The following is a 15246-nucleotide window of genomic DNA, read 5'->3' on the forward strand; positions in this document are numbered from 1 at the left end:
GTGTGTAGTTGTATTTGTTATAGGGATGAGCCCATAAGATACTCAGTATTGGTCAGATACTGGTAAAAATCACTCGATCGGATATTGGACAGATAAAAATGTAAAATCTGATTTGGGCTGTTTATTTTCTGCTTTAGGGGAGGAGAATATTTGTTACAAAGGAGAATTATGTCTTTGTAAAAGCTTCAAATGGCACTTTAGGACCTTTTCTGTCACAAACACTGACCTTGTCAGGACCAGCAGTCGTCAGGTAGATCAAACCCCGGTCCTAATGAGGCAGAAACTGAAGATTTCTGAAGAACTGGTTAAGTTTAAGACTAAGATTTGAATTGGGGTTAGGTTAACGTTAGGGTTACGTTTAGGTTCAGGGACAATGCCTTTGTTTAGGCTGTCAAAATGAATGGATTGTCCTGAGAAGAACTATTTAATACTGTACTTACATGCACTGCTGTTAAAAATGTTAGCATGTTTGTAATCAGTTCTGTGAATATGTTGGTCTATTCTGTGTGTGTGTGTGTGTGTGTCATAGCTGGCCCTGGGAAATGTGATCAGTGCTTTAGGAGATCAGAGTAAGAAGAGCGGACATGTTCCATACAGAGACTCCAAACTCACACGTCTACTGCAGGATTCTTTAGGAGGCAACAGGTATGTTAGCACACATACACATGCACATACACATACACATAAACACTTACTAGGGCTTTCACCTTTTCCAAAAAGTCAATGACACGCACAACGTACCTTCAAAAATATTTGGATATTCCCCCTGTCCACACACACACACACACACACACACACAAACATCACTATTTAGTACTACTTTTACCCTTAGTCATGCTAGCTTGAACTCTTGTTGAGCTGCTTGTACGTGGTGCATCCTCCATTGCCTCACTTGGGTAAAGCTAACGGCTAAGCTACAATATGACTCCTTACTTTGTTATTTGCTCGAAACACTTCCACACACACCGTTTTCCAGATGCTTTGGTGTCGCGATTGTCTGCTCAGGAGGATGAATTAGCTTCCTCGTGTCCTCCATTTTCATCACAAAACAAGATTATTCAATTATTAATCCATTACTAAATTAATCGTCAACTATTTTGAACATTGAGTGTTTATTTCAATCATTAAAACAAGCATTCTGATTATGCAGCTTCTTAAACGTGGATATTTCCTGGTTTCTTTTGCTCCATTTAACAAATACGTCATTAAAACAAGACAAAACAAAACATTTAAGAACATCATCATTTTCAGGTTTGGTAAACACTGGTCAACATTTTCTGACATTTTATGGACCAAACAACTACTCTACTAATCAAGAAAATAATCCACAGAATAACCAATTATGTAATCATTAGTTGCAGCTATAAACATCACTGTCATATTCTTCTAATGGGTCAAGTGCGGCTCCAAGGCTAACCTGTGCTCACAGTGCCCTCTGCTGGATCACACAGTAATTACCTCAAACGGTCTGGTACCCTTCTGGGCTGGATATTTTGAACTAAAAGAGGGTTTTAAAAGGTTGAATGGATATTCAATTTCTCGTTAAAAGGTGACAACCCTAAAACATACACACATATCTTCTGCAGTCATGAGTCACTTATTACCAATTTCTTTCTTCTTCCACTCCAGTCGCACGGTGATGATAGCCTGTGTCAGTCCTTCAGACCGGGACTTCATGGAGACCCTGAACACGCTGAAGTACGCCAACCGTGCCCGAAACATCAAGAACAAGGTGGTGGTGAACCAGGACAAGACCAGCCAGCAGATCAACACCCTTCGCGCTGAGATAGCCCGACTTCAGCTGGAGCTGATGGAGTACAAGGCGGTGAGAGAGGAAGAGAAATGCACAAAGAAATAATAAAGATATGGAGGAGGTGAAAGGAGAGTGAGGTGTGAATGAAGGGAGAGAAATGAAAAGTGACGGTTTGAAGAGAAGAGCAATGACATGGCTGTCAGTGTAAGTGATGCAATGAGTCTGTAAGAGAGGGATGAAACTGAAGATAGTAACTGGCTACAAGAAGGGGAAAAAGACAAGGTGAATTGGAACAAAACAAGATGGCAGTTCATAAAAAACAGAGAGATGATGAGACTGAAGAGACAAGATAGAACCAGGGAGCGACTCCACTTGTTGCTAAAAGAGAATTCCGCTTCAATTTCCGTTCACATTGTAGTAGTTGTTTTATTAGTTAGTCCTGAGAGATTCAAAAATGGTTTAAAATCTAAAAAGGCGTTTCATTTTACGCATTGTGAGGAGACATACGTGGAGAGATTGCTGCATCCATCCAAGAAATGGGAGAAAAGTGCAAGTTAACATTTACATCATCTTTGGCATTTGGGGAAACAAGAGATGAGCAATTATTTCCCCTAGATCATCATTTTCTGATGTAATATAAGAGGGTTACCATGGTTACTAGTGGGGAGTTAATATATGACTGTGATGAGGAAATGGGCTGACCTCCATGTAATGTGACTGGAGATAATGGTGTGTTGGAGTGTTGAAGCTGTGAGTAAATAGTGACTTTCTGTTTGGAAGCTGACACAACAGGATTGTTTTATCGTTATTCATCATTCAGAACACAACACTAGTTATTGTAGAGCCACCAAATCACCAGCTGATTATAAACAACAGCGATGTGTTTCTGTTGGAATGCAGCATCCAGTTCTATGCAACAGCACAGATTTAAAAAAACAGCTCTGTGTTTTCAGTGTCCTGGCTGTTGTTATTCACACTGTTTGCTTGTCTGTGCAGGGGAAACGCGTCGCATGTGAGGATGGTTCAGAGGGGCTCAGTGACCTGTATCAGGAGAACACCATGCTGCAGAGAGAAAGTGACACACTGCGTCTCAGGGTCAAGGCCATGCAGGAGACCATAGACCACCTCAACACGCGTGTGACACACCTGCTGGCCAACGAGGTCAGCAACCTGCTGACCAAGTCAGGTACGTGATGGAGATCTGTCATTATTTTACATGTATTAACCATCAAGATGACAGTCATTTTATAAGTTCCTCATCTTTTTAATATTGTCATAGTGTTTATTTAATATTAGGAAAGTGTCAAAATGTTGTTTACAAGAGGGTCCTGGCTGAGACAGGCAGCTGCACATATAACAGGGTTACAGACAGACAGACAGACACTAACAAATAAGAGTAACATTTACAGACACAAAGTATGATATTCATAAAATATTAAAAAAAGGATAAAAAACAGAAGGATAAAATATACACCGTAAAAATTAAGCCATAGTTTCCACCACTTGAAATAATACTTTAGGACTTTAAATAAGAAAGTAACAGACACAAATCTTTCTTTATTTTTCATGTGTTAAAAATAAAAGAAAATAACATTTTTGCCAGTACTGCATTCTTACTTCACAAAGTACTTTTTTCTGACCTGATCTTCTTTTGACCTCTGACCTCTAGGTGAGGGCAATGAGGAGATTGGGGCTCTAATCCAGAACTACATCCGAGAGGTTGAAGAACTCAGGTAAGAATTCAAAAACAAATATAACAAATATTATATATAATTATAATTTATTTGTTATATGTGTGTCAAATGTTCTTGTTGGTAATAGATGTCTGTTTAAATCCGTTGCACTGATCTTGTCACATTTCTGCTCCCTCTGTCAGAACCAAGCTTCTCGAGAGCGAGGCCATGAACGAGTCGTTGCGACGGCAGGCGGTCCGTCTTTCTTCCCGCCCTCAGTTCTCCTCCTCCACCCTCAGCCCTGCACCGGGACACCCGCCTGGCTCCTCCCCTGCCCCGGTGTCCATGGAGGCCGAGATGACGGACGTGTTACGCCGAGCCAAGGTGGACATTGAGAGGCTGAAGAAGAAGGAAAGGAGGCAGAGGAGGATGAGGTGAGGAGAGGAGTGCACATACAAGATTTTACTTCAGTTACCAAATGGTTCATATCCAAAAACATTTATGTACGTTTTACTCCCACATAGACTTTATAAGGAAAAATCCAACAAACATAGTATCACAAAGATTTTTAGGTTGAACATATTTGTTGGAGAATCATTTTCAGGAAATATTGCGATCTTTAGCAGTATATCACAATGTTTTTAAATATTACAATAATATATTGAACATAGTTTTGTTGCTTGTAATGCAAACAAGTCATATTGATTCAAAGCATTGTGAAATGAGTCAGCCTTTCAGCTCCACACAACCCTCTGTGCTCCTCGGTGTAGCAGTGTATAGATCTCGTCTTGTCTGGTGACATTCCCGAGCTGCACATAAACATTGTGCTAGTAAAGCGAGACAAACGAGTTGTAGAATGACTGAAAACACAAAAAAGCATCCACAGGAAGTCTCAGAAGTGAATTCTCCTGCACAAAAAAAAACGCTTTGTGTTTCACAGGATAAACACTTCTTGTCCCCGCCCACCCCTGTGCTGCAGCTGTATACACACAAATGCTCCCTCAGTCAGGTCTGACGGTTTGCTTGAGCCTGTTTTCCAATGAAGATAATTTTACATCATATCTGTATGCAAACACCAAACAGAGGCAGAATAACAACAACAACAACAAAACTCACCATATCTTATGCACTGCAGCTTTAAGTGGCACATCACAAGTCAATTAGGGCTTTGGGGCAAAGTTCTATACAGGATTGGGATGCAGCCAGTGCTCAGTAGTAAAGCTGGCTTGGACACAAAAAGTGGTCCAGTGGGTCATGAGGGAGCAGAGCACACAGCCTAACACACTCATTTAGGTTTAATGGGATAAAGATGGAAGTAAACGAGGGAAAACAAGAAGAAGAATGAAGGTGGTAATAAAACATAAAGAGCTAAAAGGGCAAGACGTATGTACAGTGTATGAGCAGATGAAGAGGTCCTAACGACTTCAGAGGGTTGATATTACCAAGAGCTTGGCAGCACTCCCAAAGCCTTAATGGTGGATGTGAGGAGTGTGAGTATTTTCACTTAAAGGAGAAAGAGGCCATGGTTAATCCAGGTGTTAACATCTGTCCTGAGTGATCTGATCTCAGAGTGAAGTGTGACTGTTCACGCCTAGCATTGAAATGTGTCTTGGATGTGTTTCTTGTGATCACATGCAGTAGGATCAGATCTGGATTTTGGTTATTTTAAGTTGTTTTAGGGAAACAAAGAGTAAAACAGGGTTTATTTAAATAGCTTTAACAGTGATGTGCTGCTGTGGCTTAACTGTTATTTTTCTCCTCTGACAGTCCGGAGTTGGAGAAAGGTCTGAAGAAGCGTGTGAAGCTGCACATGCACGAGAACGGAGAGAATGGACAGATCGGGGAAAATGGACAAAACGGACAGAATGGAGAGATCGATTCAGACGACAATTACGCCGAGGTAAGGTTACAAATTTGTGAACGTGGGAGTAAATGTTGGCCACGATCAAAACTGTCAGATTTTATCAAGTCTCATGTCAGCGTTTGTATGTGCAGGACATCATGTCTCCGCTGCAGGAGGAGAGTGGCTGTGAGGAGGACGAGGGGGAGGACGAGGAGGAGGGCAGGGAGGAGGATGACGAGTTTGACAGCGACGAGAGCCTGGTGGATTCTGACTCTGACTCTGATGAGAAAGGTAAGTCTCTGACAGCTGCAACCACACACGCACACACTCACACACACCAGACCTCTGTTTTTTGTCAGGCTTGATTTATGTCACTTCCTGTCAAGACATCTTTGAACCTTTTAAAAGAAACATGACTCAATTTAAGCCCGATGTCGGGAAGATTGAAACACATGCGTGTGAGTGTTTTTGTGTGAGTGTGGCTGAGGTTGTGTTGACATTTATATACAAATACAAAAATAATGTTTTTCTGACCTTTGTCTGTCAACCCGCAGCTAACTTCCAGGCAGACCTCGCTGACCTGACCTGCGAGATCGAGATCAAACAGAAGCTGATCGACGAGCTGGAGAACAGTCAGCGGAGGCTGCTGATGCTGAAGCTGCAGTACGAGGAGAAGCTCATCCTGCTGCAGAACAAGATCAGAGACACTCAGCTGGAGAGAGACCGAGTGCTGCAGAACCTCAGTGAGCACCATGGGATTTGTAGTCCATAGATATTGTTGGGGATTAACAAAACAAGTTGGATGGATGATCAGCACTAAAGTAATAATAAGTGTCGTCTAATCAAATCAGATCAGATAAAGTGTTTTTTGTTTGCACAATAACAAAGTGTTTCTCATAAAAGCACTCACACAGGCGCATAAATATCAGCAAACACATTAAAGCCAGAATCAATAATTAAAAATGTTGAGGAAATGCTATTTTACATGGCGATACCACTGGAAACAGTGTTGTATGTGAATAAATGAAACAAAAAAAAACATTAATAAAGTCCTCATAATAAATTATAAGCGTATTTAAAATAAGTAAATACAATATATCAAAAGTAAATGGAACAGGAAGTGATAAGAAACTAAAACACTGTGACATACCCAACAGTAAAACAGGCTACTATAAAGTTAAATCTTAAATCTTCTTTTAAAAATATCAACACTATGCTGATAACGTTTCCTGAAAAACATCATCTCCATTGCCACACAGTGTCCATGGAGAACTACACGGAGGAGAAGGCGAGCCGGATCAAGCAGGAGTACGAGAAACGTCTCAAGGAGATGAACCGCGACCTGCTGAAGCTCCAGACGGCGCAGAAGGAGCACGCGCGTCTCCTCAAGAACCAGGGGAGGTACGAACGGGAGCTGAAGAAACTCCAGGGCGAGGTCAACGACATGAAGAAAGCCAAGGTGAAAGGGTGTGGAGAGAGAGACGAGAATCTGAGTGTTGAGGAAAACATGAAAAGGCTAATGCTGCTACTGTGTGTGTGTGTGTGGTTTTTAAAGGTGGCACTGATGAAGCAGATGAAGGAGGAGCAGCAGAGGAGGAGGATTGTGGAGGCGAAGAGGAACCGTGAGATTTCTCAACTCAAGAAGGAGCATCGACGGCAAGAGGTCAGTCTGCATGTGTTGTGAGTGAGGACATTTTGGGAAAGTGAAGACATTTTGGATGGTCCTCACATCTTTAAAGGGCTTTTTCAGTTAAGACCTGGTTTTAGGGTTAGGTTAGAATGAGTTGTGATGGTGAAAGTAAGGGTAAGGACCTCTGGAATTCATTATGTCTAAGAGCGTCCTCACTTTGAATGCTGTGCAAACGTGTGTGCGTGTGTTTACTGAGTCAGGATAATTGACTCCTGTTACAAAATAAAATTCTGTTTTGGAACTTGGAGATTTGCGATATTACTGGTGCCATGACAGTTTTTGCAGTCGCCTGCCACCAGGACAGTACCAGCTGTCAATAACACTGGTGTCCATAAGTCATAATAAAAATGATTACTATATGCTGTATATTTACAGTTTACAGTGGGAGATGGACATTATAAATCATATTGTACGTAACGGTTTAATCTGTGTTCAAACAGCTGTCGTGAAAATCTCGCTGTACTTGAAGAATGATTGATGTAAAATTTACTGGTCAAAATCACTGCATCAGTTATCAGAAAAGGAAAAATATGATTTTCCCTCGTTTTTTCTTTGTGAAGTCTTTGGCTTCTTGAACTCTCTTGGCAAGATTTAATGTTATTTCCCCCCCACACTTTATTTTATGCTATTTGTGTGCAAAAAACCCCAATAAAAAATATAAATGCTTAATTACGCAGACTGCAAATGTAATGAGTCACAATGTGGACCATTTATTTCCTCGTTACAGGAGCAGAATAGCTGTTCCAATGTCGGAGCTTATATCACACTGTATTTTGTAAAGATCATCATCTTTATTTTGTTTACACTGGAGTGAATGTTTTATTTTTCATCATGAAAGCATTTAAACTTGCATTTAAATTCGTCATCCTTCCATTTACTCTTTCAGCGAAAGTCTTAACTTAATGATCAGCGCCTGTTGTCCCAAAAAACTCTCATATCTAATCAATCATGTGATGATATGTAGATGAAGTAGACTCATCAGTGACCCTTTTAAAGAACTGCGTGTGTCTCTCTCTTCCTCTTGTCCACCAGTATCAGATTCGAGCGCTGGAGTCTCAGAAGCGGCAGCAGGAGCTGGTGCTGCGCAGGAAAACCCAGGAGGTGACGGCGCTGCGCCGCCTGGCCAAACCCATGTCGGACCGCGTGGCTGGACGCGTGGCCCGATGGAACAACTCTCCACCGGTCTCAGATTCCGGAGCCGATTTTTCAGGCAGCACGACGGCGAGCAGCTCCGAACCGGACTCTGCGAGGACTGTGAGCGGGCTCGTGAGACAGTGGAACAACAAGAATATGTTTGGAAACATGGGAGAGAGTGAGGGAAGTGTGGAGGGAACCAGAATCATTGGGTGAGAAAATACCGCTTTCAAAATGCACCAATTCTTCTCAGGATACAGCTGATGTCCACAGAACTCTGGCATTTTAGAGCCCCAACACTGTAGAAGTTCTAAACTTTTCTGGCTCTGTTTTTGTTTTAGGGAGGAAATATAAAAAAAAAAGGGAGACGTTTGAAAACAATTACACATTTACTTCAATTCTCTTTCTATGACAAAAAGCTCTGTTAACAAACAATTTCCATTTCAGTTTCACCCCATTGTTGGTCTGTGAAAACAATTCCTTGCTCTGACTTTTCACATTTGCTGTTTCTCATTAGTGATGCTCCTCAAAGCAACTGCAAAGAGGACAATTAACTTACTGTTCACAAGTGCATGTAACTGAATGGTCAGGCATTGTACGATTTTAGGTGTATGACTATTGCACGCAGATACGTTTGTAAACAGAAGTAAAACTGTCGTCTGGAAGAATTGCAAAGGCTCCGTTTCTTTCCCCCTTCAACACGCATAAAAACACATGAGCCTCTGCCCGAAATCCAGAGACAATCTGATAACGTTTGTTATAATGTTTGTGTTGTTGTCGTAGCCATGGGTGTACGACAACAACCCCCCCCCCCCCCTTCCCCCCCCAAAGTCAGCCCCTGGCAATTTGAGTGATTTAGTCATCCTTGTTATATAAAAGCCTAAGATTTATACATGCTTCCATATATATACTGTACATCACACTTTGGTTTAACAGCTCTTTAGCCTTGCTAGTATAATGCTATTTCGTGTTTAAGTAATACACCAAGACATTTTGCTTTATATTTCCACATCATTTATGCTTCAATGTAATACAATAAAATACTAAAAATGATATATGACATTAATGATACTGCATTGTTCATGTAGTGTGTACTTCATTGTACATTGTACCAACGTGCAGCCAACGTGTGTTAACGATCATATTTCTGTGTCTATACAGAACAATCTGATTTAAGTTCATGTTCATGGTAAACAGATATGAGTTACTTCAGCCTAAAGGTTGACTATAGCCTTTGTATCGTCGTCTTCTTACAAAAAAAAAAATCCAATCCCTGTCACTGGAGGTAGTGGCTGGTGATTTCCATCTCTCATCACCTCTCCCGTCTCTTCCCGTCTTCCCAGAAACAGGAAGAAGATACCGAGGAAGCCAGCTGGCCTGGGCGGCATCGGAACAGCAGCCAGAACCATTAGCTTCTCCAAGTCGGCCCGACAGAAGTGGCAAACCCTCGAGCGTCGCATTATGGACATAGTCATGCAGAGGATGACCATCTCCAACGTAGAGTTAGACATGAATCGACTCATCAAGGTAGGAACAACGCTGTGTCTTCTAATTTATTTGAGTTGTTTTAGATATAGGTATCTTATCGCCTTTTGTGGGCTTCTATTTACTGTGTCTTTTATTTATTATTCTGTACAGCACTTTGGTTCACTGTGGTTGTTTTAAAGTGCTTTACAAATAAAGTTGGATTGGCACTTGTTGCCGGGCGACTCGACATTTAAACGCCACTATTCTGAGAAACACAGAAGAAAATCATGAATCAACACCGTGTGAACTCATTTGACAATTGTTTGAATTTCCACGACAGTTTTAAATCCGGAAAGTAATACAACGCAGCCAACACGCACACCATGAGGTGGTCGGCAGTAAAATCCTGACTCTGCATGCATTTGTTTTTTTGTCGAGTCAGAAGCGAGAGGAGCTGACGGGCCAGCAGGAGGCGCTCTCACATAAACGGGAGGTACTTATGGCGGACGGGGAGGGGCCAGAAGCAGAGGACCGCCTTCTTCAGGAAATTAATGAGGACATTGAGGTGCTGAACGCCAATATAGACTACATCAATGACAGCCTGTCTGACTGCCAGGCCACCATTGTTCAGATAGAGGAGACCAAGGTATATATATATGTATATATAAATATGTATGTATACATAGACACACACACACATAGTATATGTTGTCACTGTAGTCTGAAGCCTCACTCGCTGTTGTCTCTATTGTTTCCTGCAGGATGAGCTGGACTCGGTCGACACCTCTGTCGTGATCAGCTCCTGCTCTTTGGCTGAAGCGCGCAGCCTGCTCGACTATTTCCTGAAGGCGTCGATAGACAAGGTGAGTTTACAGACAAACAACTGACCTACTGTAACCACGGAGAAGTGAAAAGATGACAGCACATGACTGTGCAGCAGCTCTTATCTCTTCTCATCATTTATTATTCATTAATCCTGTCTAAATCCACTGCCTTTGAGGAGGACAGGGTTTTGTTGTTCACTGACTTTTTAAAAAATCTGACTGTGGCTGTATTTTTTTTTATGCACTCACTAGGTGAAGCACTCCTTAGTTCATTGTTTTTTATACAATAAACTTGTCTATTCTATTCGGTTCTGTTCTATTCTATTCTATTCTATTCTATTCTCAGTATAGTTCAAATGTCATTATTTTGAGTTTAACTCAGTTTTTCCTTTGTGAAGTGACGGTACATTGAGTAGTAATGCAGTGCCATCTAGTGTTGTATCTTCAAATTACAAGGTGTCATGAAAAAGAATGTGATTATTGATGCAAAAGTATTAATTAATGGAAATGGAGTAGTTTGGGGGATAGGCAGTAATTAATTAGCTATATTTATTGTAACATTTTGTTTTTAATAAGTGTTTTATATATATATATATATATACATATATACATATGTATATATCGATACAATGTTCAATCTGTGCATTGGGCAAATTCACTTTGAGACTAATTTCTTAATTCTTCTGTTTAGTAGTTTATAATTATTACAGTTCAATTCAACTTTAACTATTGAGCAAAAACATTTCTTTTTTAAATTATCTGACATTTTATTGTGATAATTATCAATTTTGCCTGATTGGAAACTTTTTCACACAAAATATTTTTGGCCATATCACCCATCTCAAACAAAGAAATCATATTATTTTTTTAGTTTACCAATATTGCAATTACCTAAACTTGGTGTTAGGGTTATTACTGTCCTGTGCTGGTGCGCAGAATACTGGTGCAGTGCCATCTACTGGTGTCTCAATGTATTGCAAGATGTCGATAGAATGTGTGTTAATTGGTTTAAAGATGAAAAAAAACACCTTTGGATTAAGTTTGTGTGTGTGTGTGTGTGTGTGTGTGTGTGTGTGTGTGTGTGTGAAGAGTTTACAGGTGGCGCAGAAAGAGGCTCAGATCCGATTGCTGGAGGGACAGCTGAGGCAGACCGATATGATCGGCTCGTCCCACAATCACATGATCCTCGACGCCCTGCGAGAAAAAGCAGAGTACATCCCTGAACTCCAGGCTCTCCTTCATAATGTGCAGCAGGGTGAGGAGTTTTAATCGTCACTATATTACACAGCACTTGTTTACAGAGTCTGGGTCAGGATTTGCACCAAGGATGGGGAGGTTTATTTTGGCTCACTAAATAAATTAGCAGCATTTTTTCCAGCCTTTTAATTAAGAGTTATTAAAAAACATGCATGAAAGGAGCTGCGGTTCATGTATCAAATGAACCGGTTGGCTTACCTCTTAATAATTGAATTAAAATGATAGCTTTATTATCATGTTATTGAATTCAGTGAGATTACAGAGGAAAACTCCTTTGCTGCTTAAAAACAATTAATTCAATTAATAAACAAAACAGTCAAATATAAGGTGTTACAGAAATGTGACAGTATGCACACATTTGCTTTTTGTTGGTATTTCAAATTTTCAAAAAGCTTTGTCGTAAATTGCAACTGCAACAAACGATCATTTCTATAAACGATTAATCTGTGGATTTTTTTCTCAATTAGTCGAGTAATCGTTTGGTCCATAAAATGTCAGACAATGTTGATCAGTGTTTGTCAAACCTGGAAATCATTCAATTTGAATTATTTCTTTGTTATATGGAGCAAAGAAACTAGAAAATATTCACATTTATGAAGCTGAAAAATCAAGAACACTCAAAACGATTATTAAAATAGTTGACGATTCATTTAGTAAATGATTAATAATCGAGTAATTGTTTCAGCCCTATATGAAATTGTGGTTGTTGTATTGTCTGCTCTGTTGTATTATGGTGTTTAAATGTTGTGTGTTTTCAGAAAATGGTTACGCCAGCACAGATGAGGAGCCATCTGAGTTCAGTCAAGCCTCTGACACCAGGTGAAACCGATGTCTGCTTGTGCACACAACACTATTTTAAATAGTTTTAAACAGTTATTTTGTAGTCACTTTAAATCTCAAAAAGCAATGATCATGGTTTATTCTTAAAAAAACATGAATAGCAACCAATTTGATCTTCTTCTTCTCTCTTCTCCTGCAGCGTATCTCAAATGAAAGAATCCAACAGCCAAGATGATTTCAAGATGAAGGTAACGTGAATGAATGGCATTAAAAGTGCTTAACAGTTACTTTGCTGTGTGGCACAGGCCATATTTTTAAACTGAACTGAGTCTGAGAGAATATGGATTAAATACAACCCGACATGCATCCTGTATAATTTAATCCAAGCCTGATAAATATCTGACACAGTTATAGTAATAATTATACTGTCACACAGGTGGTTGTAGCCTTTATTTATGGTTATGGCAAACAACAAAGTTACTGTTACATCCAAGAAGAAGCATCTACAAACCCCATGAACACACAAACATTATGAGTTATCACCAGCACGTATGAGCATAATAGCATTTCAGACTTTAACAAACAGCACTTCTTATTATTTAGCTTTTTTTGAGCTATGACCACTAATTATTTTGAGTTATTGGAGAAAATGGCTTCAGTAGCCTGTGTGTTGCATTCATGGTCCTGTCATAAATAGTAAACCATGGTTCAGTTCAGTCTTATAACTTTTTTTTTTTACAAATTTTTACACGTTATACTGTCTCTTTATTACATTTTACATTATATTTTCAATAAAGCCATTTACTTTCACCCTATTTTACTTTATGTTTAACTAAACAAACTTGAAATGATCTGACCATCATTTCATTTCTGGAGTTGTCAGGTCCTGACGTGCTCAGGTCTGTTGTATATAGTGGTATCTGCCATGTATAGTAGATCACATGCATATACATATATACTGTATATATATATATATATGTATATGTATATGTATATATATATACATATATATATATTATTCTACATTTTATTTCTACATTACATTTAAACAATTAAAGTCTGTTAAGACAGAAAATCACACCTCCTATATTAAAGCAATCATTAAAGCAATCATGTCAACAAGGGGAAATACACAACCAAAAACAAGGAAAACTAAAAATGAAAGAATATAAAGTAAATGCATATCTTTATTTTCTTTTTCCTGTCAGATGAGTTGCTATTCCTAATAGCAACCATAAGATGGCAGTATAAGCAAAAACTTGAAATTGTGGAAGAAGCCTTTATATTATTACAAATCCTTCTATTCCTGTATCTCACAATACCTTATCTACTGTTCATTATACAGTTTTTACCCTTTTTTTCTATTATCTGGCCTTTGTTTGACTCCACAATAATAATATTCCTCTTTTTTTGTTCTACTGCTTCCATCTCCGCTTCACCCTTTTCCCGGCGGAACCATGTTTTCTGGCTGTGTCTTAATTTCCTTTTGCGTCTTAATTAAATTCAATTTAAATGACATTTTTTATTTTCCACTTTCCAAATCCCACTCCTCTCGTCTCTGTCATTTCATTTTCTTCGTCTGTGTTGCTCGGTAAAACAACTGATGAACATTTTTCACCCAGATGGAGCCTCGCCTGTCGGCTCAGATGAAGGCTGTGTCTGCAGAGTATTTGGGTCCCGTCCTGGATCCTTCATCAGGCGGCAAGCAGCAGCACATCACCAAATCTTTGGCCTCGCTGACCGACATCAAGGAGGATGGTCTGAGTTTACTGACGGGAAATCTGGCGCTCAGTCTGCCCCTGCCCTACCACAGGGACCGGGCGTCCCGCACCATCAGTCTCCCTGTCAGGGGACACACTTTGTGAGTCATGAACTACATTGGAATTAAAGTGGTGAAAAAATAATGATTTCTGAGAAGAAGCTGGCCAGCCACCCTTAAAGGGGTTATACAGTATGTAAATTTAATTTATACATTCATTTTCCTACTTTTATCTATGCACCCATTACTCTTGGCTGAATTTTACTGTTTTATTCTTTTACTGATGACATTTATTTATGCAACTTTTACACCATTTTCACCATTGAATCAGTTTAATTGCTGTAAAAATCAGTTAACCACATGTACATTTGATAAGGAGAAAAGGCCATTTATGCTCCATTTTGGTCTGTTTTACGCTCATACGTCCCAAATGTCCGTCACTACCCTACATACCCCTGTGCGTCTTTTGCACTAGAGTACCAGGTTGCAGGCATCAGCAAACATGTCGACCATTGAAGCAAGCAAATTCAGTGGCAGTGGAATGAAAGCACTGAATTAAAGTCGTCCCATTAGCATCATATAGCTTGATGTAATTCCCGCAGAGACGCTCTTCAAATCTTTCCGCCATTTTTAAAAGTGCGTATAGACTCTTCTTTGTTGTTTTCCTGACTCATCGAACTATTGGCTCTATACTGGCAAGGCACTAAACAAGGCGTGAACACATCACCCCCATTTTATAGCAACTTCATTGGCTGCGGGTAATTTTAAGAATTGATTTTAAGTTTTTACTCTGCCTTACGGCCTCGCTCCACCTTATTTAGCTGAGACATTGATTGTTTGATTGATTCATAGATACTCCCCCCACAATTTTCAGTGGTATTGCTCCGTATTTGTCCGTCATCTGTCATCTCCTCAGTCACACAACCTTATCCACAGGATGTGTCTCTCGCTCATAAAACGCTAGTATAAAAACATGAGGATAATGTCATTACCATAGACCCTTGGGATGTCACAAGAGACACCATAAGGAGTGAGAAACATCCTTTTCTATTGTAACAATGGATGT

At 39.8% G+C, this 15246-nt stretch overlaps 1 protein-coding gene across 5 annotated transcripts in view; it reads left to right on the plus strand.

The window, feature by feature from the left end:
- Positions 1-15246, plus strand: part of kif21b (kinesin family member 21B) — an 82225-nt gene that overhangs the window by 38805 nt on the left and 28174 nt on the right. For 4 of the 5 annotated variants that reach the window (XM_058630855.1, XM_058630856.1, XM_058630851.1 and 1 more), the window contains exons 7-24: positions 530-645; positions 1630-1825; positions 2750-2939; positions 3423-3486; positions 3630-3860; positions 5194-5326; positions 5407-5560; positions 5824-6012; positions 6529-6728; positions 6825-6932; positions 7992-8305; positions 9437-9620; positions 10003-10206; positions 10322-10423; positions 11474-11639; positions 12400-12460; positions 12621-12669; positions 14044-14282. In XM_058630855.1, the coding sequence (XP_058486838.1) occupies positions 530-645; positions 1630-1825; positions 2750-2939; positions 3423-3486; positions 3630-3860; positions 5194-5326; positions 5407-5560; positions 5824-6012; positions 6529-6728; positions 6825-6932; positions 7992-8305; positions 9437-9620; positions 10003-10206; positions 10322-10423; positions 11474-11639; positions 12400-12460; positions 12621-12669; positions 14044-14282 (2900 nt within the window). The remainder of the gene's footprint in view (positions 1-529; positions 646-1629; positions 1826-2749; positions 2940-3422; positions 3487-3629; positions 3861-5193; positions 5327-5406; positions 5561-5823; positions 6013-6528; positions 6729-6824; positions 6933-7991; positions 8306-9436; positions 9621-10002; positions 10207-10321; positions 10424-11473; positions 11640-12399; positions 12461-12620; positions 12670-14043; positions 14283-15246) is intronic. The other variant, XM_058630852.1, reaches the window with a different exon arrangement.

This window comes from Solea solea, chromosome 6 (genome assembly GCF_958295425.1).
Source record: "Solea solea chromosome 6, fSolSol10.1, whole genome shotgun sequence".
NCBI lineage: Eukaryota > Metazoa > Chordata > Actinopteri > Pleuronectiformes > Soleidae > Solea > Solea solea.